The 26,492-nt window shown below is 40.0% G+C and overlaps 1 protein-coding gene across 1 annotated transcript in view; it reads left to right on the forward strand.

The window, feature by feature from the left end:
* The window catches only part of RFC1 (replication factor C subunit 1), a 62,475-nt gene that overhangs the window by 27,592 nt on the left and 8,391 nt on the right, over positions 1-26,492 (forward strand). Inside the window, exons 5-19 of the mRNA XM_024573638.3 lie at positions 3,009-3,241; positions 4,062-4,139; positions 9,057-9,134; positions 10,504-10,591; positions 11,454-11,734; positions 14,293-14,400; positions 16,084-16,263; positions 17,424-17,528; positions 19,975-20,362; positions 22,011-22,120; positions 23,424-23,538; positions 24,836-24,927; positions 25,120-25,257; positions 25,392-25,487; positions 25,609-25,707. Coding sequence (XP_024429406.2) covers positions 3,009-3,241; positions 4,062-4,139; positions 9,057-9,134; positions 10,504-10,591; positions 11,454-11,734; positions 14,293-14,400; positions 16,084-16,263; positions 17,424-17,528; positions 19,975-20,362; positions 22,011-22,120; positions 23,424-23,538; positions 24,836-24,927; positions 25,120-25,257; positions 25,392-25,487; positions 25,609-25,707 — 2,189 coding nt within the window. The remainder of the gene's footprint in view (positions 1-3,008; positions 3,242-4,061; positions 4,140-9,056; positions 9,135-10,503; positions 10,592-11,453; positions 11,735-14,292; positions 14,401-16,083; positions 16,264-17,423; positions 17,529-19,974; positions 20,363-22,010; positions 22,121-23,423; positions 23,539-24,835; positions 24,928-25,119; positions 25,258-25,391; positions 25,488-25,608; positions 25,708-26,492) is intronic.

Here is a 26,492-nt window from a genome sequence, read left to right on the forward strand (position 1 = left end):
CCATAATCCCCACACCCCCCCAAATTAACATTTTTTCAAATCTTTGACTATGAATTTAAAAGTATATATGAATGGGTAGATAAGTATAGGTGGATATAATGGTGTCACTTAACATCCCATTGTGGCACCTGCTTTTGTCACTTAAACATATGAATATCTTTGCCAGTAAATATCAACATACATTATAATTTTCTATTGCATAGAATTCTATTCATGATTGAACACATTAATAGATGTTTAGGTTGTTTATTTTCTCATTTTATAAACAATATAAACTTGTCCAGTGCCCCTCATATATTTGAGGCTATCTTGTTTTTGGTCTAAACTCTTAGTCCCTTAGTTTTTCCTTCATCTTTTCTTGCCCTCTGGCCTTCTGTTTTCCATACTTTTGAATGAACAGTGCTGTGGTGAGCATTTTGTAAATATATCTTTGTGTATGTGTTTGTTTGTTTGTTTATTTTTACTGAATCTTAGAAAATTGCTGGATAAACCTATCCAGGTAATAGGTATGCATATGGAAGGGTTTGTTTTTTTTTTTAATCCTTACCTGAGGTCGCTTATTGATTTTAGAAAGAGGGGAATTAGAGTAGGGGGGAGAGGGAGAAAGATATCAATTGGCTGTCTCTTGTCACACCCTGACCAGGAACTGAGTCCTCAGCCTAGGAATGTGCCCTGACTGGGAATCAACTCTGTGACCTTTTGGTTTATGGGATGATGCTCCAACTAACTGAGCCACACTGGCCAGGGCGCATATGGAAGGTTTTGGTATATACAGGGTGGGGCAAAAGTAGGTTTACAGTTGTTTGTATGGAAAATAGTACAGTAATTAATAGATAATAATACAAGAATAAACTCTGTTTTGTGTACTCGCCAATGTAAACCTACTTTTGCCCCACCCTATATTGCAAGATTGTCCTCATAAAGATTTTGAAAAATTTACTGTCATTGTCACATATGTGTTGGTCCCGTATCCCTACACTCTTGCCGACAATCTTTTAAATCTGATGTTCTTGGAAATCCCTAATCTCACGAAATTTCATGCTAGTCTGTTACCTGCAAATATTTATGATGTTGCAGGAGAGTTTTAAGATACGTATTGTAAATATCTGTAATACTGTTGTTTCCCTTTCTGAGGCTGTACCAGATAGCAGTGATTGATACTGTCTGAAGTAAGTTCTTCAGGACAGACACAGTATTTTAGATTGTAAGGAAGTTCTTCTTGAGTGATCAAGGAAGTACTATAAGGGACAAACACAGTACTTGACTGAGTTCATTCCCTTCTGGGATTTTCTGTCATGCTGCTTATGGCTAGGTGTAGTGGAAATGGAATGTTCATGCTTTTGGCATTTCTAAAGTGGGGATGGGGGGGACCAGTTCGGGGGCTGTTATTTCATAGCAGCAATTTAATATCGTTCTCCATTAAGGGAATGAATCCCTCCGGACGGGAATCCTTGTCCAGAAGTACAGATGTTGAACTTAAAGCAAACCAAATAAAAACTATAAAGGTTAGCAAGCTTTCAGATAAGATTAGAAGCCTTATGTATGCTAAATATGCTTTTAATTTTGCACTTACTGCCTAAGGAGATAAATTGGTTGTCTATACTTTGCAGGTCTCACTTTTGTGGTTTTCTTATTTTCTTTTTTATTCAAGCCAGGATATTAGCAATGCTGTTTTGAATCTTCTTTTAAGTGCAATTTACATAACTTGTTTTTACTGCTAAATAGAAAAGTTTGTTGTTGAATGTTAGGGTTTGGTTACGCTACAGCTTAACTGAGTCTAAGGTTTTGAAACAGACCAGCTGTAAGTTATGAGAAACTCTTTGGGTTTCTATAAAATAGTTCATTACGTTATTATTTTTGAGGAAAGGAAAGGGGTTTCAGATTATATTCCCAATGGCTAATAGGACCATTACAGATGATTCATGTGGCTGTTGTACTGATATGGAATGTGATAATAATGGCCCCTCGCCTTGCAAAGCCATCTGAATGGGACATCTTTTCCACCTCTGGCACAGGCAGAGAAGGACTGGTTGGAGAAGGACTGGTTATCAGGAAGGAAGGACATGTGTATGAGTGACTGACCCTAGTCTTCCCACTCTTGTTACCATAGGCCTGAACTGAAATCTGGAAGTATATCAAGCCTTGGATGGGCTGGAAAGATTTGTGAATGAATCCTCCCTCCCCCATGAGCTCCTGCTTTTCCAGAATAAGCTGGAATTCTGGATTTTTATCTGAGTTTTGCATTTTTTAAAAAAATTCCAATATCCTCATCACTCTTCCCTCTGGCAGCCGTCAACTTGTTCTCTGTTTGTGGGTATGAGTACATTTTTGATTAAAGTTGAAGGTAGACTGACTATAGCTGAAGATAAGTGAAATAGTGCTTTGATTAAGATCTTCTGGTTGCAGCTTAAGAATGGTTATTAGAGGCCTTTGGAGGGTGGGGTGAGTTGTAACTTTTAGGAAAAGTGGGCTTGTAGGAAACTGTATGGGCATCTTTAAGAGATATCTTGTATACACTTGCTTTTTAAATGGTGGATTCCTTTTTACATTCAGTAATCATAAACCTGTAAGAGTTCTGCTTTGTAAAGTTTATAGCTTCATTTTAATATAAATATACAAATTAGAAAGGCTAAATTGTCTTTGAATTTTACATTATCTTAGGTACTTTCATGTTGGTGATGGCAGCCACCTAGGAGTAGCAGCATACCCGGTACATAAGGCCCTCTGCAAAGTGATTGAGGGAGGGAGTACTTGCCAGGAACTAAGACCCACTCATCTGTGGCCTGACACGCCAGCTTTTGAAGAGAGCCCTCCCATCCCCACAGCGACCTAGTGTTCATGATTACCTCTCAGATTTTTATTTTTATTGGATTTGTTATTAGGCCACAGTAAAAGGCATTTTCTCTTGTGAATCATTGAACCAAAGAAAAGAAGCTGGTGGGAGTGGTTGCTTGATATAATTGGAATTGATATTTTATCAAACAGTATTTGGTTATATTCCATTTAAGATGAAGAAGATGACTTTACGTGTAAGAAGGCAGCCTCTAAATCGAAAGAGAATGGACGATCTACAAATAGTTATCTTGGAGCATCAACCATGAAAAAGAATGAAGAAAACACCAAGACCAAGAATAAGCCTTTATCACCAATAAAACTGAGCCCCACGTCAGTGCTTGATTATTTTGGAACTGGAAGTGTCCGGAGATCGGACAAGAAGATGGTGGCGAGCAAGCGAAAAGAGGTGAGTGTTCTACACGTAAGCAAGAGTGTTCAGGGCTGCTGAAGAATGTTCATTTACTGTTACTAAGAAGAGGAGAGATTTGGATGTCATAGTAGGTCAACATATTTTATTGATGCAAATAATTTCCCTATGGTTGTGGACAAAATGTATTGTCATCAGTTTAGAGGATGAGGAAGTTAGACTAATTTTTTTATATTTGAAAGTGGGAAAAGATTTAGGTTGTAAGATAAAATTATAATTCTTAGGATTTAAATTTAATACTCAGAATGCAAACGCATTTTACTGTTCATCTCAGCCAGACAAAATTGGACAATAAATTTGTTTCCAAATGGGGTTGTAAGTACATGATTTATAAGTAGAGCCTACATATGATACACTTTTGACACTTTATACCTTGGCTGATGTTGGATTCACCTTTTTCTGGAAATTTAGGAAGCAGAAATACAGATAAATTATAGTGGAAGTAGTCCCCTGTGTTAAAACCTGCTAAATAGTGTTTGCTGGTTCCATTAGTGCCACCACAGGACAGTGTAATCATTCTCACACACTGGTTGGCAGGGCTGTAGACTACTTCTCAAACCAAGGCATTAATCTGCAAGTGATTTTCCTTTGTGTGTGTGTGGGGGGCACTGTTCTTGAACATTTCAATAGAATTAAGCGAGAACTGTGACGTTCTGGCTGGTGTGCATTCAGACTGACTGTTTCATTACTGATAAACTTAATTCTCACTGGTGTATTTAATCAGCGACAGTCAAGAAAAAGCACCCTATCTTTAACTTAAGGTTTAAGCTGATCTTGCTTGATTTTCTTTGAAATACAGCCTTCACAAAATACAAATGATTCCAGATTAAATGATGAAGCCACTGCCAAGCAATTGCAACTCGATGAAGATGCAGAGGTATTGCCATTTTGTTTCGATATCATTACCAGCTTCACGTTTAGACTTGTTATTTAGTCTACCCAGGTAGACAGTCAAGATTGTTCTAGGCCCCCCGGCCAGTGGCTCCGTTGGTTGGAGCATTGTCCCTTACACCAAAAGGTTGCGGTTTTGATTCCTGGTTAGGGGACATACTTAGGTTTCCGGTTTGGTCCCGGGTTGGAGCTTGTATGGCAGACAACTGATTGGTGTTTTTCTCTCACATCAATGTTTCTCTCCCTCTTTCAAATCAATAAACATATCCTTGGGTGAGGATTAAAAAAACCCAAAAAGATTGTTCTAGGCTAATTTTAGATTGAATCTCATTGTAAGAGCTATGTATCAAAAAAGTAAAAATCTAACATAACAATTTAAGTTTTTTAAAATAAATGATAAGAGCAGGGGATAATTATTTATTTAGAGATACCTTACTATGTTTCTTTGAATGGAAGCCTCCTTTAGTGTAGTTAAAATAATTTAATTTGGTCATAACTCTTTTCACTGTGGATGGTCTCATTCACTTCTGTGGGTTTAATTAGTATGGATATGCTGATGATCCCTAAATCGGTTTCCAATTCGGAGTGCTGTCTTGAGCGGTAAACCTGTATATTCATTCAGTGGGTATTTGTTGAGCACTTCGTGAGTGCATGACACAGTTCCAGGTGTTACAGATACTACAGTTAAAAAAAATTATGTCAGGTCATCATAAGTGCTGTAGAGAAAACTAAAGGGGTAATTTTGGGGTGATCAGTAGGGTTATGAGTATTGTTTCTTTTTTTTATTTTAGAATAAACCCTTTATTATGTGAGCTAAGATAGGAGGGAAGAGGATTTATTTGCCTCTGGGCCTTGACTGTCCACTGTCCGCAGAACCCCAGCTCCCTGCCCTCTGGCCCAGGGCCATCTGCTCGGCTGCATGGGCCTGGGTTTGGAGGGTGCACGCGAGAAGCTTGCCCTGCTGGAACTGTTCCTCTATAACACTGCTGATTTGGCGTTCTTTTTCCTTTCGTTGTATTTCTTCTGAATTTTCTTTGATCGTTTTTTAAGATCTCTTCCTTCTCAGGAGGCAGCTTGGCCTCCTTCTTTGCAGCCCATTGCCTAGTGGGACCTGTACCACTGTTGGTACGGTGAGCTGGCAGTGAGTACCATGCAGTTCTTTGCCCGGGGCTTGGTGTGGACCGCTTAGTTGTTGGGTACCCTGGAGCCCACATCAGTAATCCTTGTTTTTCATGGACCACACCCTGAGCCCCAGGGGAAGGTGCCCATGTCTAGCCTCAGGGCACGGTGCTGCTTGTTTCCTCCTGATTTGTGGTGGGGGGGCGAGGGCCAGTCTCAGTGGTGGCAGCCGGCATCCCAGCTCATATTTCTGCTTCTTTTTTTTTTTTTAAATTTTATTTTTATTGTTGTTCAAGTATAGTTGTCTGCCTTTTCCCCTCTCCTCTCCCCCTATATTTCCACTTCTTGTGATGGGGCTTCCTCTTGTCCCTGGTCTTGTGGTGCTTCTGCCAGCTGTCCTGAGAGATGCCTGTGGCTTGGTGCCAGCTGGAAAGAGCATGAGTATTCTATTTTAAGTGGAGGGGTCAGGAAGGCCTCTCTGAGGAAGTGATACTGGGGCACAACATGAAGTGCTAATGACGAGCCATGGGGCTGGCTACCTGGAGGAAGATTTTCTCAAAACAGAGAACAGCAGGTGCAAGCATCCTGAGGTAGAAGAGATTGAGTTTGATGAATTTGAGAAATGGCCAGCAGCAAATACTCTAAGTCAGGACAGGTCTTTAGTCCCTACCAAAAGGACGTGGGATGGTACAGACTTTGGATTTTAATCTCTGTGAGATGAGAAGCCATTGGAGTGTTGAATAGAGGTAACATGAATTGACGAATCTTAAAAGAAAATTACTCTGGCTGCTGTGAGGTTAGTAAGCTGTGGTGGGGCCAGACCAAAAGCAGATCAGTTTGGACACTGTTAGGGCAGGGTAGGTAGGTGAGAGATGCCCAGGGTGGTGATGGAAGAGGTCGTGAGAAGTGGTCATAATCTGTGCTTTGAAGATGCAACCTTCAAGTTGTTGCTGGTAGATTGGATACAAGGTAGGAGGGAAAAAGAAGGTTCAAAGATAGACTCCATGTTTTTTGGCATGAACAACGGATGAGACTGGAACACTGGTACAGAGCAATCAAGAATTCTGTTTTGGACATGTTAAGTTTGAGACACCCAATAGGCTTCTAAATGGAGATGCAGAGTGTGTGGTTGGATAGTGGAATCTGGAGCTCAGGGGCGAGGTCTGAGCTGAAGATGTGTATTTGGGAATCACTAGCATTTGAATGAGATTGTGGGGCTAGAAAGTTAATAGAGAAGTCTCAGGATTGAGCTCTGTTAACATTTAGATAGAGGTCAGGGAAAGGAGGATGAGGCCACATAGGGGAGGCAACCGATTTTCTCTCACATCCGTGCTTTTTCTCTCACTCTTCTCTTCCTTCCCTCCCTTCTCTTCTCGCTAGATTCAGTGAAGGAAAAGAAAAAAGAAAGAGTGGCTAGTGAAGTAGGGAAGTGAGGAAAGCTTGGTATGTCATGGGAGCCAAATAAAGAAAGTGTCCATCTCTGGCAGAGGTTCCAGTCCTTGGTACCTACCTGCTATTTGAATCCCTTTTCTGTTGATTAGCTTAAGTATCACTTTCTCATATTCCCTGAACTATATTAGAAACCCCTCCTGTGTACTCTGTTGTACCTCATTGTGGCTACTATTAATATTTGTTAGAATTGCTATTTAGGAACCTAATGAACAAAACAAACAAATGAGCAAAATAGAACCAGAGGCATGGAAACAAGGAACAGACTGACAGTGACCAGAGGGGGTGGGGGAGGGGCATGACAGGGGAGGGGGAAGAAGGAGAAGGGTCTAGTCAAGGAACAGGTATAAATGACCCATGGACATGGACAGCAGGGTGGGGATTGACTGCAAGAGGGGGTGGGGAGCAGTGGGCAGGGTAGGGGAGAGCAATGGGGGGGCGGTGTTGGGACAACTGTAATAGAACAACAATAAAAAAAAAGAATTGCTGTTGAAATGTCTTCCGAAGCACGGGCTGTGCACTCCGCCCACCAGGGTGGTTTCTGTCTCCTTCAGTGTGGGCTGTCCCTGCTGAGAGTGGTGCTCGGCGCGTCGTTGTGAGACAGTGGTATTGTGGCCTTCCAGGGTATATTGGGTTGTTCATTTTTTATTAACACGGCAGTTCACAGTTGGTGTTTTCACAGTCTTTTTCCATCTTATTTGATTACACGGAATTACATAAACTACAAACCAGGTATCCACATGACTTAAGATAGCACAAATGGCCTAGGTAAAATTTGGAAATGATTTTTAGGGACCTGACTTCTTACCTGTCCCAAGCACTGGAGGCTTACCCCGTCCTTTCCAAGCCAGGTGTGGTGCTCTGTGTCACATTCCTTATTTTCTCCTTCCTATGACATTCTTTCAGAATCCTGCTTGAGTGATTCATTAGGTGGATGAAGAGTTTTTAGGGTGTTAGTGACTGATGTTGTCTTTCCTAACCATCCCTCTTAAGATGAGTCCCTTTTTTCTCCTCCTTTCCCCTTCACTTTCACCTCTTTGTTTATTCCTCGGAGTGTGTCCGGTATCTAAACCAGTCAGTGTGTAGACAGTAGGTTAAACACCATCTGCTGTGCTCACCATTGTATTCAAACATAGGAGTTTCGATCACATGAAGGCATAATCGCCAGTAATGAATTTTTGATGGAAATACTCAAATTTCTTCTGTCCTCTAAATCACCTAGAATCCTCAGGGCTAGAAGTGTACTACATAGTGTGACATGTTGGAAAAACAGTATGGAGTTCAACCAGAAATTCTGGCAGGGCCACTGGAGGTTTAGAGTTTGAAGGCCTTTTTTATGGTGAAGATTTTCCTATTCTTCTTAGCAATTAGATTTGTAGTTCAGGTTATGGGAAGGAGATAGTAAACAGTGGAATATATTGATGTGTATCTCTCTGACTTATAGTTCTCTGTAGCTTGATGTAGTTCATTTATTAATAAGAAAAGGCTTGGTTACTATATTCTTATCAGACTTGATGCCAGTTTCCATGCCTTTTTAGGATTGGGTGGATTTTGAGGTCCTTTTCATTTGTTTAAGTAATACAGAGATGCCTTTGTTCAATATTATATTAGGCCATTTTTATCAGGGGGCATAAAAACATTTAATTTCTAATGAGAAATATTCACTGCTTCACATTCTTTTCTGGAAGAGTTTCATTTTGCTGAAAGTGAAAATATTTGGAAATAATGACAAGGTTAACTAGAATGTCTGTGCTAACATTTACATGTTAGGAAAGCTTCTGGCTGAATGACTTAAATTTTCCAAAGTCAGAGCAGATATATTTGAATTAATAATTGAAAATAGGAGTTTGATGATATGAGTGATAGTTAGGTTTGTGTAAAGCTTACTTTTGTGTGAAAAGAAAAAATACAATTTTCTTGATTTCTTAGACTCACTATTTTATGTCCTCCAGACTATTGTTTTCGTATTAGGGTGAGATTCTTTTCAGAGCTTTTTCTAGAGTTTAAAAATAACTAGAAATAAGGGATCTGTAAGTGTTGCATTAGGACCATTAAGAAAAAACTAGATTTTAAACTTTATAAGTGAGAAATACGGCTTTAAAAAGATGCTCAATTTTTCTGTCACGCCTGCAAAAGTAGATGTATTTGTTCTGAGATCTAATGTGGCTTAGTGAGCAAGCCTGTGATACTTCACTGTTAATATTAAAGGGAAAAATGTCGTAGTTAATTTTTGGACAATGTTTTCTGGTTTCTTCTATTTATTATGAATCAGCATTTAAAAACTTTCATTTACAAAAAGAAAAAAAGCAACTCACTCTGTTGACACTTTTCACAGCTGGAGAGACAACTGCACGAAGATGAAGAGTTTGCCAGAACGTTAGCCATGCTGGATGAAGAACCTAAGAAGAAAAAGGTGGCGTTTTTGCTGGGCTTTTTGCACTCTGAATATACGATACAGATCAACGTTCCCTTTCATACCTGTGTATTCTGAGCTCTGGGGATAGAACCATGAGTAGCTCTTCTAGAAAGAAGCTAAATTGTTTTAATTTATAGACATGTTTTTGGGGAAGCTCACTGAAGAACTTACTCTTCCCAAAGGAAGGCTGATAGAGCCAAAGCCAACCAGAAGAACCCTGCTTTACAAAACAGTGAATTGCAGCTTCTGCTTACCGTCTGTCACACTTACTCAGAGACTGTACTGTCTTACGTACTTACTCAGAGAATAATGCTTACAGAGATTCCTGTGGAGCCTAAAGTTTAGTAACTGTAATATTTACTGTCTTTTTGGGAATCACAGTTTTGCTATTTGTAATTAGTTACCTTCACAGTCTGCAATAGGACAGTCTTAGATGATGAGTTTATTTTCAGGCATCTTTAAAAGCATCAAGGTTTCTTTTTTAAGTACTGATTTATTTTAGACTTACTTATTTTGAATCCCCTTCTGTTAATATTGTCAGAATCAATATCTGACTACTTAAAAATATTTTATAGCAGCCAGATATAAGGCAGTAGTGAGTAGTGGAGACTTCATCGTTTGAAGAGCCTTACTCCATCTAAAGACATTCGAATTACAATTATTAAAAAAAATACTGTGTCACACACCCCAGTTTGTGACCTCTTTGTGAAAGGGAGTTCTGAGGGAGCAGGGGAGAGAGAGTGGGTATTCTTCTTCTGTTTTGAGAAAGTGTTTTCTTATTTTTCTTTTGAGCTTTAGATTGTTTTTAATGTAGTCTTCTGGATTTATATTTTAGTTCTTTTTTTTTTTTTTGCCTTGGTGTTTTTCTTTTTTAAAAATATTTTATTGTTATTCTATTTCAGTTGTCCCCACTTTTTTCCCTCTTTGCCCTGCTCTGCCCTGCCTGTGCCCCTGCTTCCCTAGTCAGTCCCCACCTGTTGTCCATGTCCGTGGGTCGTTCATACATGTTCCTAGACTAGTCCTGTCCTGTCCTTCCCACCCTGAATTTTAGTTTTTAACCTCATAATGCTAATAGTTTGAGAATTGAGATGAAAGACTCACGACTTGGGAAGAGCTGGGATATTTTTTAATACAATGTATTTTTTAGACCCTTTTCATCTGTTTTCACATCTATAAAGTTAGAAGTAATAAAACATGTTTCATTTGCCTCAGAAATTTTGTGGATGAGTGAATGAAAATTTATTGTATTGTCCTGCTACTTTGGAAGATGGCTCTTAATCTTAAAATCCATATATTAAAAACTTTGGTCAATGTTAACATATTTTGTCATAATTTGTCAGATTTGACACTTTTAAAATTTTCTTAGGCTCTAAAGGACCCAGAAGAGAGAGAAACATTTTCATCCGTCCAGGCCAATTTAAGTAAAGCAGAAAGACATAAAGATCCTTATAAAGGTAATACTAGCAGGAAAAAAGTAAGCTGGAACATTTACCTTTATAGAAGAAAATTTATGGTAACCTTGTTTAAACCTTCGTTTTAATAATTGCCTGATATTGTTAAGTAGACACTATTTCACAGGAATATTGGAGCATGTTCCACTTCGATACTTTGAAAGCTGTTTAGATGTTAGCTGGTGCAAAATGCTGTCTGCTGTATGATCGTTGGGAGAAATGTTTTCCAGCTCGTGCCTGCATGTTAATTTCCATTATAGTTGTGCAACATGTGAGCGTCAGCATAGGAAGACAAAGAAGGAGATGTTTCAAGCTCATAGAGTGGACTGATAGTTCAGGTCATCTGAAGCTCTCCTGCTGATTGTCTGTAGGTTTTATTTTTTAGTGGTTCTGATATTTAACCATCTGCTAGTGTAGATGGTCTTAATCCTGTAAGTAAAACTGTTCACATAGTAACTTCTAGTCTTGAGATTTCAGGGTTCATGGCATTCAGACTATATTACAGAGTTTTATGTGACATTATAGTCAGTAAGTTATCCTGTAAATTTCAGATCATTGAAAATTATCTGTGGAATAAAGTCCCTGTTCATAGATGTAGTTTACCATATTATTTCAGTTAATGAGTAATTTGTATTTAAAAACAGCTACCTTAATTTGAACTGGTTATACAAAGAAGTAATATATAAATGTTTAATTTTTAAAAATAAATGTGCTGTGTAAAGAGCTAAAAATCTTAATGTAAACATCGAAATCACCTATGACATTGTGTGCTACTAAGATTACTCAGTTGAAAAATGAAAAAATAACCTTGTTACTGGGTATCATTTTCCAAAAACAACAATCATCATCTTTTCTGTCTTCCTAGTAAAAACAGAACAATTTCTGAATGAAAAAAAGAACTACAGTCCTAAGAAGCAAACTAAATGTAAAAGTTCAAAAGAATCTCAGCAACATTCCAAGTCGTCACCTCACAAAATAGGAGAAACTTCTCCTAAAGCTAGTTCCAAGCTGGCGCTTTTGAAAAAAAAGGAAGAGAGTTCTTCTAAAGAAACAGAGCCTATGGCCACAAAAAGAAAAGAAAGTGCCATTGAATTGAAAGAGACAAAAAGTCCTAAGAAAATGAAAAGTTCTCCCACTAAAAAAGAGGTAGAAATTTTCTAAAAGTGTATCATGTTGGAGCTATGTGTTGATTTGGGTTTGATTATTTTCAGGTTTTATTTCTAACTTTTTAAGTCATAGTACTTTTTAGATGCCATCTTATTTAGATGCTGCTGCAGAATGTAGGTTATTAATATAGCTAAATTAGCCAATAATTATTGAGTGTTATCGTGTATCAGGTATTGTGCTAAAACATATGGTATCTCATTTAATTTGCACAACAACCCTGTGAGATATTTATTTTTATTATTCAGCTTTTAAAGATGAGTAAATAGGCTGAAAGCATTTAAGTAACTTTTACAAGATTATCCAGCTAGTGCTGGCTGGTGTGGTTCAACGGATTGATGCTGGCCCGTGAACCAAAGGTTCGATTCCTAGTCAGGGCACATGCCTGGGTTGCAGGCCAGGTCCCCAGTAGGGGGCGTGAGAGAGGCAACCACACATTCATTTTTCTCTCCCTTTCTTTCTCTCTTCCTTCCCCTCTCTAAAAATAAATAAATAAAATCTTAAAAAAAAAAAAGGATTATCCAGCTGGCAGGTGACAGAGGCCAAAAAAAGCCGTGTAAAATGGTGGCCCCGACATGGAGTCTGGAGCCAGTTTCAGATCATAGCGCTGCCACTGAGCAGATGTGTGACCTGGTCTGGCTATTCCCCCTCTCTCTGCTTTCGTTCCCTCATTTGTAAAATAGGGATAATAATGAGTTAATACGTAAAGCCACTTAGAACAGTATCTGACACATAATAAGTTTTATATAAGTTTTTGCTATTATTAAAATAATCATTATTTGTATTTTCCCTGAATGTACTCCTTTTTACTCTTGTATAACAATGTTGAGATACTGAAATCAGTTCCAAAGGAAAAAACAGTGCAATAATGCAAAATGGTTTTCAAAAGTTTTCTGTGATTTCATATATTTTGAGAAATGAGTAGTTTCTTAGAATCTCAATTTGGAACTACCTTAGATTCATAATGAGAAACCACAATTCCTTCAAGCCTTCTGGGACTTAGAATTAAAAGCAGAATGTTGTCTGTTTTAACTGCTCATCACCATTATTTTCAGTGCAGAACAGTGAAATGGGATGATTTCAGTATCTTTTGTTTGTTTGTTTGTGGTCAGTGCCCATAAATATGCTTGAGGGAAGAGTGAACTTTTTGGTCTCAAATTTTTCTTCAATAAATACTTAACTGGTGGATGCATGTTTTTCTTCATTCAGTTTGTAAAGGCTTATCTATTTTTATTAAAGGAGAAGAATTCCTCAAGTGGTATTGTTACTCTTCATTATATTTTTCAAAGTTGGAATAGAAATGACTCAAATTTTACTTAAGCAGTTTTGAGAACTTCTATTTACTAAATTTAATCTAGCTTGGTCAAATGATTTTGACTTTATAAATGGGAACACTTCAAAGTTATTTTATAAGTCACTTTAATTCAGTATTAATCTTTTTCATAGAATTAATGTTATAAATGAATAATTTCTCTGTTTTGGCATATATTGGGCTCTCTTGTGAAGCTTGTTAAAAATGAGGTTTCCCAGGGCATGCATTCTGGGCAGGTGTATTGTAATAAGCCTCTCAGATGCCATGTACGCACACCAGGATCTGAGAACCCTGTATGGTGTAAGTGTAGAGTTAGGGTCTAGGATCAACCTATAATGGCTTATTTAACTTATAACCAAAGCAGATTGTTTTATTGATTAAATCATTTATTTACATTGAAGTAGTATTTGTCTACTCTCAAAGGTACTTAAGGTGGCTTGCAAGTTAAAAATAATTTAAAACAGGAAGTAGAAGAAACAGCAGAGCTCATTTTGTGATGGTTTTTGAGTAAGAATTATCTAGGATGTTTTCCCCACAAATACACATGCCCTAGCCATAATCCCATATCTCCAACGCAGAAACTTGGAGTGAGTCTAGGGATCTACAGTTGGAAAAATTTCCCCAGGGTTTCCTGAGAGATACCCAATGTAAGATTTCCTGAAATAGAGTAGGAGAGATTAAACCTAGAAGGGAGAGTGGTGACGTAGAGAATGTGTCTGCTGTTTGGAGTAAAGCTTGCCTCGCGGTGTATGTGAAGCCATTGACTCTCAGGCTGCAGTGTTCATGTCCCAGCAGCGTAGAGCCCTCTAGGTTGTTTCAGGGGAGCACAAAGCCATAGGATAAACACAGAATATCTTCTTGTGTGAGCAAATTTACATGAATATATTGTGAAGCAGAATTCAAAATTCACATGCATCTTTGAAATTTTATAAAATACACCGTTTTTATTTTTTCGCTTGAGGCTGGCAACTTGGCTTCTGCACCTAATTTGCTCTGACATATGTATGTGCGTTTAAAGATCATGGAAAGGTGTGACAAGAGTGTCAGCCTTTGGTGTTTATAAGCCAAGCGTGTGTAGGGTGGAGTACTTCTGTAGCTAGGAATGTTAATTTCAGGACCAAGTACAGAATGACTTAATGCTTACTTATTAATATATATTTTTAATTTTACGTGAATTTTGCACAACTTTGTTCAATTTTGTTCAATTTCCTTTCCTTATCCTTAAAAGTCTGTAAGTCCTGAAGATTCTGAAAAGAGACGCACTAATTATCAAGCTTACCGAAGTTACTTAAATCGAGAAGGTCCCAAAGCCTTAGGCTCCAAGGAAATCCCAAAGGTAAGTGTGCTGAGGAGGTGTGGCATCAGCGAATAATTGAAGAGAACAGAAAAGCTGCAGTTACCATATTTACTAATTAGAGATTAGTAAATCCCATTATGAGTCACTACTTGGTGCTTAGAAAAACTTTCTTTTAACTACAAGTAGCCCTAGTGGGGCTGGGCTTCAAGGCATGCAGCAGTTACAAGACTCTGTGCCTTCATGGTACTTACAGTCTAACTCAGGACAGAGGCCTTAAATAAGTTATTTACTTAGATCTGTGTTATATTCGCCAGCCTTGCTTCTTGTACAAGGTGTATGAAAGCCTCTGTGCTTGAGAGGACTTTAGGCAAAGTGGTGTCCTTAGGGGATAGTCCGTTGCAGTGAAGGCAAGGCCACGAGGGCAGAGCTGGAAAAGAGGCTGAGGATATCGGGTGGTCACTGGTCCTGCAGTGGAAGTTCTGGAGTAGAAGAGTTTGGTAGGGAAGCTGGCAGTGCAGAGATTGGGTCGGTAAAAAGATGCTCAGAGCCACAGTAGATGATAATTCAGGGGATGATAGATGATTGGGGCGTGGGGTAGCGGCTTCCGTGTTGAGTTTCATAAAGTTACTCTGAATTTGTTGAGAAGCGTTTTCTTGTAGTGTTCACAAGATCTTTTTAATTGTAGAATCTTTCCAACCAGGAGATAACATGATCTTACCTTCAAGTTATGTACAGTTCGTTAGGTTTACTGTCATAGGATAAGGCTTGAAGGGACCTTGAGATGTTGTTAGTCAAACCTTTTCTCCCCTAGCTGATTCAGAGCTATTCTTTTTTTTCCCAGATGGTGAAGGATTGAACTTGTATTGTGCTAGCCTTTGGATTTTGTTTAGCTTCTTTTCAAGCCTGTTTTAAGTCTGTGTTCAATTCTCTATTCAAAGAGTAGTAAGTAACTTGGGATGGTTTACATAATTTTCATTTTGCTTGGTTATAGCTTTCTATTGAACCATTGCAAAAATTAAAAAAAGTCTATAACTATACACATTTCTTTTTTCAAAGTTTATTGTATTTTATTTTTTATTTTTATTTTTTCACATTTTTTTATTGTTGTTCAAGTACAGTTTCCCCCTACCTACACATTTCCAATTAAGATTAAATGTCTCCATCCAGCTCACTTTGGCTAGTGTCTTTTATATTATCAAGTTATCTTTTCAACTAAGAGACAACATGGTCTCGCTTTTAAGTCATGTACAGGTTTTTAGATTTCTGTCATAGGATGAACAGCCAGAGAGAAGTGCAGGACCTTGAACTGGTTTAGCTTTTCAGAATTGAGCCTTTTCTTTCTTAACAATAACAAGAGTTTTTGTTGGTGGGTTGCATCTAGTTGTTTACTTAAAGGTATACAAACTCACTAGTAGTTTAAATAATAAAAATAATAATGAAAATAGTATGAATGGATAGTTCTAATAAGCTTTTCTAACTGTATTGAATGTAAATTTTCTCTTGCTGGTTTTATAAGTTTATTAAATGTTAGCCTACATAACAATTTGTCAGGATTTAATTTCAGGTTCTGCTTATTTGCTGTAAATTTCCAGCAGATTTTTCCATGCTGAGACTATTTATGATGTCAAATGAGAAAAATCAACTTCTGCAGTTTTGATGCCAGCTATTTCTTTGGAAAGCTACCATGTAATTTCCTCTCTGCTTGAACATTTTGGTTTGTAGGGAGCTGAAAATTGCTTGGAAGGCCTTACGTTTGTAATCACAGGAGTGCTGGAGTCCATTGAACGAGACGAAGCCAAGTCCCTAATTGAACGTTATGGAGGAAAAGTAACCGGAAATGTCAGCAAGAAAACAAACTACCTCGTCATGGGTCGTGACAGTGGACAGTCCAAGAGGGATAAGGTGGGTGCTGCTGTGTTCTCAACACACTGAAACGCTGGCCTGTGTTGGCAGGCTCCTGATGTGGCCATTTGTAATAATGCCCTTTACACAGAGTTAAGAGAAGAAAGAAAGGGAAAAGTAACTCCTTCCCCATGTTATTTCTTCTCCATGAAAGTTGGCTTTGATCCCAGGATTTTGGTTTTTCAGCTGAAGGCACAGCTCCTACTTACTTGACTTTTTTAGTGTAGTATTCTAATTTAAGTATTTTTTTGAAGACAGAAGCAAATAACAGTTTTCTTGTATTTTAAGTCCTAAGTACTCTTATATATGCCACTTAAGTTTTTTATTGGAACTCTGTAAGTAGGATTGTGTTTAGCTGAAGCAACAGAATAAATATTCTGCTAACCTTGCTTCAAACAGAGCTGCTTATTTCCTTATGTAACAGGAGTTCCAGAGGTAGGCAGTTGCTGCGGATGGTTCAGCAGCTCAGTAATGCAGCGAGGCTAGTTCCATTTTCTACCTCTCTTGTCCTTTTTTGTTAACTTTAGACTTTGTGCACGTTGCCTTGTGTTGCAAGATGGCTACAGCTCTAGGCATTCACGGCAGGAAAAATGGAGCAGTGTCAAGATGTCATAGTAGCTGTGACTGGCTTTACAAGAGTGTTCCCAGAGGCTCCTCTTGTAAGAACCCACTTACTTGTCATTGGCCAGAGCTTCTGTGTGGCCATTCAGTGCTGTAACTGGAGTTGGGAGGATGAGGACTCTTCTGATTGCCTTAGGCCGGGCATGATTGATCACTTGGAGATGGACTCGCTGGAGTTTGGTTAGCAGGGGCGGAAGTGGGGGAAGGTGTCTGCCTGCCTGACAGGCCGGTCCGGGAGGGGATGAAGAGCGGACTGCGGCCCTGGTGACTGCCCTTTCTAGGGTAGGGGGAAAGGGAAAGTGCTCCAGAAAAGTGATAATGTGACACCTCAAGTACCACTTTATTCTTAGGGACACATCTGTCATTTTTTTTCCTTTCAATGGCACTTTTTCATGAATATGGTTTCAAAAAATAATTCCAGCATTAGTTTACAAGTGTGGTTTTTCACCTACTAAGAGCCCCTAGAGTTTTTTTTTTAAAAAACAAAGTAATGGTTAGAAGAATACAGGTTTTTAATGGCTTGCATTTTTAATCACTAGGCGGCAACCTTGGGGACAAAAATTATTGATGAGGATGGCCTATTGGATCTGATTCGAACTATGCCAGGCAAGAAGTCCAAATATGAAATAGCAGTTGAAGCTGAGGTTTGTATAAAATGAATTTGATTTAAGTTGGTTTATAGCAACTTTCCTATTTCATAGACATTTCTTGGGTGGGAACCAGGCTGTCGGCTAAAAGATTGACTTCCCCTTCCACTGCAAATGAACCTCCCTTACTTCCCTTTGAGCAGGTGGAGTCCACTTCAGGATGTCTTCCGCGGTGTGTTTCCTTACCTTTTTAAAAGGAGTACGAGGAGAGAGAGAGAGGACAGTGTATTGCACTTACCGTATCTACTTATTAAACTTCCCATATTTTCCATATTCTTGCAGTGACTTTGTGCAGAGGTTATCACTTAGGAGTTCTTTAAAAGATGTATTAAAGGTATCAGCATGATCAATTCATTTTCAATTAAAACTATATTAGAACTTTCTCATTTGTGCTAGAAACCCAGCCCATATTAGCTTTAGCAAAAAGGGAAAATGATGGCTCACGTAACTAACCTATGGTCAGGGTGGGTCTGGTGTAGGAATTACTAGATTTGGAGAATTTAGTGCTTTCAGGGCCTTTTCAGTTTCTGCCTCTCTGCTTCTCCTAATGCTAGCCTTGTTCATTCCCATATGTATAGGTCTTTTCCAAGTGCAGGACACAGGTGTGCCAATAGCCAAGTTTCATGTCCCTTGCTCTGTTATCCAGGTGGCAAGGTGGTCTAACATTTATTCCAGTTAGAAAAATCTTGGGGAATGATGTGTACTGGCCCTTCACCTGGCGTTTCCTAGTATTAACAACTTCCGTAACCATCGCACAATTATCAAAACCAGGAAATCAACGTGGAAACGACACTGCTAAATAAACCACACATGTTACTCAGACTTCACGTTTCCCCCTGTGGTCCTCTTTCTGTTCCTGGATTCCACACTGTGTTTAGTTGTTGCATCTTACTCTCCTCCAATCTGTGAGAGTTCTTCTGTCATTCCTGGAGGAGCCCTTCTACAAAAAAGCTGGAGTTCTTTGATGTTTTCTTATGATTAGCTTTAGGTTACGCATTTTTGACAAGATACCACAGAAGCGATACTGTGCACTTCATAGTGCATCCCATCAGACGTTTCTTATGCTTGGTGATGGTAACCTTGGTTACTTGGTTAAGTTAACATCGGCCAGGTTTCTCCACTAGTAGAGTGACTACTTCTCCTTTGTAACTGATAAATGTATTCGAAAGATACTTTAAAATAATGACAATACCTTGTTTCTCCTCAAACATTCACTCACTAATTTTATCATTTACTCACTGGTAAAGAGGCACTAATTTATTTATTTATTCTATTTTTTAATGATTTTATTTATTTATTTTTGGAGAGGGGAAGGGAGGGAGAAAGAAAGAAAGGGAGAGAAACATCCATTGGTTGCCTCTTGTATGCGCCGCGACTGGGGACTGAACCCACAACCCAGGCACGTGCCCTGACCAGCAATGGAACCGGTGACCTTTCATTTCACAGATGGTGCTCAGCCAACTGAGCCACACTGGTCAGGACTTTTTTAAAATTCACACCACAAAATGTATTACTTTGTTACTATTCACACACCACAGCACTCACCCTTTTAAGTCTATAAATCATAAATCAGTGGTTCTTAGTATATTCACAAGGTTGTGTGACCATCACCACAGTCTACTTCCAGAACGTGTTCATCACTCCCTAAAGAAACCCCGTGCGCGTCAGCAGTCACTCATACCTGCCCCCAGCAACCACTGCTCCACTTTGTGTCTGTGGGTTTGCCTGTTCTAGACATTGCATTTAAAGGGGTCATGCAGTATTTAGCCCTTTGTGTCTGGCTGCTTTCACTTAGCAAAAAGTACTCTTCCTTATTAGTGATCAATATGCCGTGTGTGAATACGCCACATTTTGTTTGTCTGTTCAAAAGTTGGTGGACATTGGGCTTATTTACATTTTGGGGGTATAATATAAAATAATAATATATATGTATATATAATACAGTAATGCTGCTATGAAGATTTGTGTACAGGTTTTTGTGGAAGCATTAACTCTTTAAAACCTTTTTATTTTTATAGTTGACGTTCAATATTACATTAGTGTCAGGTGAACGGCATGGTGGTCAGACATCATGTAACTTACAGAGTGACCCCCCGGAGTCTGGCACCCACCTGGCACCATGGATATATGATTTGGAGGCACTGACTTTTAACTGCTTACAAAACTGAAACAAAAATCTCTTAATCCTTTACCCTGTTGTTTTCAAACTAATATTGGATTACTTATTTAAAAAAATTGCATTTGGGTGCTTTTCACTGTGTTTGCAGTTAATTTCTATAAGGTTTGGAAGGTGATGATTTCCACAGGTAGGGTCCGCTGTGAGAAGGCAGACCCGGCCGGGTAGCTGTTTGGGCGTCTGAGACCGCCCTCTAGAGCACAGTAGCAGGGTAGAAATTACTCGTCTCACCGGGTTTCTTTTTCCCTCACTTTTCCAATTTTTAAGATGAATAAAGAAAAGTCCAAATTGCAGAGAACACCCCCAAAAAATGACCAAGGAAAAAGGAAAATTAGTCCAACCAAGAACGAATCAGAATCTAAAAAATGCAAACTGACTCCCAAAAAGGATGTCTCTGTGAAGTCAGTGAAAAAGGAAACAAGTACGTTTCAGAGAGGCCTGGACTTCAAGGAGCAGGTGGCCGAGGAGACGAGTGGTGACAGCCGGGCTAGGCAGTCGGCTGAAAACACAGTGGCAGATTTGCTCTGGGTGGATAAATACAAGCCAGCCTCACTCAAGGCCATAATTGGACAGCAAGGTGACCAGAGCTGCGCCAACAAACTCCTACGCTGGCTCCAGAACTGGCACAAGAGCCCATCCGAGGACCAGAGACACGGTGATTCCACAGCTTCATTCGTGTGTGTGTGTGTGTGTGTGTGTGTGTGTGTGTGTCTGTCACCCTGCCGTTGCTCAGGGGCACGTTTGTGAGGAGGTAGGAGAGTTGGCTCCGTTCCTTTCTCAGCAGGCACTCATTGAGAGCCGGCTCTGAGCCCAGGTGCTGCACTAGACCCCAGAGGTGCTATTGTGAACGAAACACAGGCATTGGGGGAGACATAGAAGCCAGCCAGTAAATTGTAGTGTGCTGAGTGCTGTTAGAGGGGTGAGCGTAGGGTGCAGAGGGGATGGGGGTGTGCGGTCAGGGAGGGGAGGTGTGCTTTCACCCCTGGAGGCATGGCTGTGGAAACCAAGACTTGGAAACCAAGAAGGTGTCAGCTAGGGGAACGGAGAGGAGGGAGCACGTGTACCAAGGTCCGCAGGTGTATGGGAGCCAGACTGCTCGGAGTGCCGGGGGACTTGGGGGAAGGTGCCAGTGAGTAGCTGAGGCACGCTCACAGATTAGGCAGCCCCAAATCCTAGTAGAGTGTTCGCTTTCGGTAGGCCTGATAGTCCCGAGCTTCTCCAGTATCTGCGCTTGTTCACCGGTGTTTGTCATGGAATATGAACACTCATGACATATATTTAGTGTACAAAATAGTGGAACTGAGGTTTCAGATCACACATATTAGTAGTGAGTTTTTTGAGCTTCATCTGCAGCCCTGGAGGATGTTGTGTAAGAAATAAGAGGACAAAGTGACGACTGGCTCATTAATGTGCGTGGTCACTAGGCATTGGCTGATGAAGCCAGTTTACTTGTAGCAGTTAGTGTAATTGCAATGATACAGGGTTACATTTAAACAGTCTCTCTCTTTCCAAACCCACATAAAATCTGCCTGAAAGGTGTGGGGGAGTGCTTTGTGTGCCTGGGGAAAACTAAGGCTTCAGGTGGTCTGTAGTCCCTTTTCCCCATGGCTGCAGTAGATGGTAATATGTCAGTCACTGTGTGTGTGTGTGTGTGTGTGTGTGTCAGAGAGAGAGAGAGAGCACTCTTTGTGTGCCAGGCACCATGTGGTAAGGGGAGGGCGAATGTTGTAGAGCTGTGCAAAATAGTTGAGGGCACAGCATCTTCATTTCATTTTTCTTTTTGTGATTGTGGAAACTGATTGTGCTTGCTAACAGTTATGGAAGCATGCCGGGCATCTTCGTGCTCGGGCACGATCATCCCCACAGCATCCCTTCCAGGCACATTACACTGTCACCCTCATTTGATAGAGGGGGCAGCAGGCCAGAGGGGTTAAGTCGCTTCTGACTTCCTCCCCGCTGGTGCGTGGTGGCATTAGGGACAGGTGGAATCAGGGTCGGGGCCCGGGTGGTCTGCTCCATGAACTCTGTGTTCTGTAGCAAAGGAAATCATAAAAGTATTGTTTCAAATCAAAGTTTTAAAGTTAATGAGTTTTAAAAATTAATTAATTTTGGGTGGAAGTGATGTAGGGAGTAGAATTTTACTAAGTGCTCTGGCACCTATTGTTTATACTTTGTGGAAAATATCCTACAAATTTAGAACTAAGCTGGAGGACTGTTTTCGATGCTAAATTCGTGCACAGTTAACCCTGAATTTCGGTTAGGTAATATGAGTTAACACTCTGGAACTTTTTTCTCCCTGGCAGCGAAGTTTGGTAAATTTGCTGGCAAAGATGACGGCTCCAGTTTTAAAGCAGCGCTGCTCTCAGGCCCCCCGGGTGTTGGCAAAACCACCACGGCCTCCCTGGTTTGTCAGGTGGGTGTTCTGGTGTGGCATGGCTGGGAAGGTAGCGCCGGGGTGGGCATGTGTAGCGGGGGTGTGCATGTGTGTGAGTGTGTAGTGGTGCATGTATATTTTAACCTGTTGTGTACGTACTTTCCTGAGATTAAACCTTTAGAATTTGCTTTGGTGTTTGGGATATTTGTCATTTTCATTATTTAAAAAAATATAATTGTAATTATAATTATAGGCGATATTTCCTTGTGCAGGCAGTGTATGAAGCCCTCGGTTGGTCATTTCATAGATAATAGTCGTACAGCCCCTTATAGACAAGAGCACCTTATAGGACCTTCTAGGAAGTGTGCGCACTGTCATCGTCCCTGTGTGACCGTGCAGTGGGCTGAGAGGATGGCAGTGGCGCAGTGTGAACCCCAGCAAACGGGGCCCTGCCCTCGCTCTGTTGTCCCTGTGGCCGCCATTCCTAGACAGTGAGAAGACGGGGCAGTTGAGCCAACAGCAGTGGGTGTGCGTCAGAATGGTGTGGGTGACAAATGAAATGGGACCAGAATGGTATAGGGAAGGACTTTGAACTTCCTGTACATTTATTGCTGGATTTACTGATCCTCTCTCCCAGAAGCTGGTGGTTTTGTTTTATCTTCGTTGTAGGGACCAGAGCATAATGTTTTAGCTGGTGTAAGAACTATAAAATTTCCACTCTATAAATGTGAAAAAACCAAAAATCTATTTTTCCCTAGTCTCCACAGTGGCGAACATGGCTCTTCTTTTATCGTTGTCATCACCCTTTTTTGGGAATTCAATTAAGGCGTTTTTTAATACTTTATGACTAAGGTGGTCAGTTTTGGGAAATAAGCCAGAATAACTTGATTTTTCATGATTTGAGAGGACGATTGTATATAGGGATAATTTGACAAAGAATGATTTAACTTTATCTTGAAGTCAAGAATTATAATAGATTAATTCTGTATCTGATATTGAAATCTTGGGTTGGTTATATTTAATTCTTTCCAGGACTTCAAGAAGCAAATAGTAAAATTGCTTGTTGAAATGTATTCTCCCAGGGTAGTGATTTATCAGCCAGACTTGTGTGTTAATGTGTGTGTGGTGTGTATGAATATGGTATTTAAAAGTCATGACTGTGGGGCATGTTATAGTTAATCTCATTGTCTGCTATTATCCTACTTTATCTTTTTACCCATGGTTCTTTATGTGATGTTTCTACCCTCGTTCTTCCTTAACTGTCTTCTTTTTTCGGTGGGGTGGGGGAAGAGGTGTTAATAATTTATGTTGTGATAGTGATGGTTTCCAATTTTTTGATTAGGAATTGGGATATAGCTACGTGGAACTGAATGCAAGTGATACTCGGAGTAAGAACAGTTTGAAGGAGATTGTTGCTGAGTCACTGAGCAATACCAGCATCAAAGGCTTTTATTCAAGTATGTGACTGTTGGAACTGGTTTTTGGGGGTTATGTAAGAAAAGCACGTTCATTTCCATGTTTAACAGCCACTACTGTGCACTAGCCACCCTGCTGTATATATCCGGGGGCTAATGAGGGAATAAGGAAGCCTCTGATGTAACTCTTATAGAGGACCTTTTTTTTTAGGTATTAGAAATTTCTGAGAATGTGATAAAAATGCATAATACATGGATATATTTCTATATTTTGCATATGCTTTTAGCAGATTCACAGGTGAACCCTGTGAAGAAGGCAAAAAAAATCAATAACTGTAATACAGTGTGAGGAGTGAGGTGGTGGAGACCTGTGGAAGAAGAAGGGATTCTGTTGGGGGCATTAGGGAAAACCACCAGGAAAAGGGTGACATTTGCTTAAAGGGCCCTGAAGAATGAAAAAGAGGCTCACCTGTGGGTGGAGGGGCTTATTTCAGACAAGAGTAGTAGGGGAGCGAAGACAGTGTGAAAGTACCACTGTGTTGGAGGTTATGGCCAGTGGGCCAGGGGTCTGGTATGGCCAGAGCTCATGGGGACAGTGAGAGGCCCACACTGCAGACTGAACATTTGGAACCGTGGTCTATTGCACGGTCACCTGAATTCTTGGTACTTTCAGTGGTAGAAAGTCATTGTTAAAAAGAAGTTGCTCAGGAAATGTCACCGTTACACATGGCTGGTGGGTGCAGGTTGGTACAGCTCTGCGGGGCACTCTGGTGGTATTTCTTATGGTTAAGTTGTACGTATTCTCTAACGCAGAAATTCTAACTCCCGGGTTCATCGTTAATACTTGCATATATGCAGAATGACATATACATGGATGTTCATTTAGTGTGATTTATAACAGCGAAAGATTGAAAGCATCTTCACATTTTATTGGTAGAGATTGAGTGAATTATGATACGTGTGTAGGATAGAACATTATTGAACAGCCTTGAAAAATGAGGTGTTCTATATCCATATATAAGGAACAGATCCCAAAAATACATTAAATGACCAAACCAAGGAGTATGTTATGCACAAATATTTTTAACACGTGTAGAATATCTCTGAGAGGTGGATACACAGGAGTCTGTTCACACCGTTGGCCTCTGGAGAGGGAAACTGGCACCCTTGGTGGCCAGGGTGGAAGGCCACTCTCCTCACTGTCTACTCTCGGACCTTTCGAGTTTTGAATGTGTTGTTACTAGTTTACAGTGTGTTATGTAATTGTTTATAAAGAGTAGTGTTCGAACAACTGTTATTTTGTTTTTGTTTCATCCCACTGCTTGTCACCATGGGTCAGGTGGAGCAGCCCCTTCAGGGAGCACGAGACACGCCCTCATCATGGATGAAGTGGACGGCATGGCAGGCAGTGAGGACCGGGGAGGCATTCAGGTAACGGCAGCAGTGTAGTCCTGCAGTTTTACTGTTTTGTTGTTCGCAAAAAATACACAGAACTAGTTATGCCGTGATATGTATGGCCATTAGACCATGTTGCTGAGGAGGTTTTTAAAACTGAGACTGCATGTGTTGCGTGGTATTTTGTTTTTTAAATAATTATTTTCGTGTTGCAAATTTGCCTTGTAGGAATTAATTGGTCTGATAAAACATACAAAAATTCCCATTATTTGCATGTGCAATGATAGAAATCATCCCAAGATTCGCTCTTTGGTTCATCATTGTTTCGACCTTCGTTTTCAAAGACCTCGGGTTGAACAGATTAAGGTACGATGTTGGGAATTTTTTTCCCCCCTCATGTTATTCTATTTATCGAAGGGTCAGTTTTAAAAGTACCTGAAAGTATTTTTGAAATATCTGATTATGTAAGTTAGAAAAATCATCGAAGATTCTCCTTTTAGGCTGCCATGTTGTCTGTGGCGTTTAAAGAGGGTTTGAAGATTCCCCCTCCAGCTATGAATGAAATAATTTTGGGAGCCAATCAAGATATCAGACAGGTAAATTAAATATGTATTATATGACAACTGTTAGTTCTTTTGAATTAATGCCTTCAACCTTTTGGGGAGGGGGAGTGGTGGTTAGGTCCCGTTGACAGAGTCTTATTTGTGGTTCTCGTAGGTCTTACACAACCTGAGCATGTGGTCCGCACAGAGTAAGGCCCTGACCTACGACCAGGCCAAGGCTGATTCCCATAGAGCCAAGAAGGATGTCAAACTGGTAACAAATGGATTTCCACTGATTAGTTCTTGTTCTGCAGTTCCTTGACACACCTATGGAACCTGTGGATATTATTTATTTTTTATCCTCACCTGAGGATGTTTTTTCATTGCTTTTTGAAATGAAGGGGGGTGAGTGGGGGATTGGCCATGGGAGGGGGGGAGAGAGACATTGATCGGTTGCCTCCCATATGTGCCCCAACATGGTATCAAACCTGCACCCTAGGCACGCGCCCTGACTGGGAATTGAAGCAGCGACCTTTCGGTTTATGGGACAACGCTCCAAACAGCTGAGCCACACTGGCCAGGGCTGGATTTTTATAATAAGAGACATAGACAGCTGCTAAAAGTGTTTTTAATTCAAATGGAATTTTTTCAAGGACCATCCATGTATATTGTAAATTTTGAGAAAGAGTAGTTTTAAATTATACATGCTTTAATAATTATAAAATGACTTCTTCAGAGTCCTTGATGTATGGATTTCATTCATGTTTTCAGTGGTTTTATCTCGGTTCCGTATAATCTGTTCTTAATGGTTTGTAGTTTAATAACCTCCCTGAAACTGGAGGTCTTATCAGTTATCTCTGTGTTCTATTTCACCTGGTCACTGGTCAGAATTTATTATAGTTAGAGCAATGATTAAGCAGTGTTTTTACTGTTTCTTTTCAAAAAAGTAAGTTGTAAGCAATTTCAGATTCACAGCTGAACTGAACAGAAGGTCCAGAGATTCTCCACATGCGTCCTGTCCCCACACACGTCCAGCCTTCCGCACTGCCAGCACCACTG

Source organism: Desmodus rotundus, chromosome 4 (assembly GCF_022682495.2).
Source record: "Desmodus rotundus isolate HL8 chromosome 4, HLdesRot8A.1, whole genome shotgun sequence".
Taxonomy (NCBI): domain Eukaryota; kingdom Metazoa; phylum Chordata; class Mammalia; order Chiroptera; family Phyllostomidae; genus Desmodus; species Desmodus rotundus.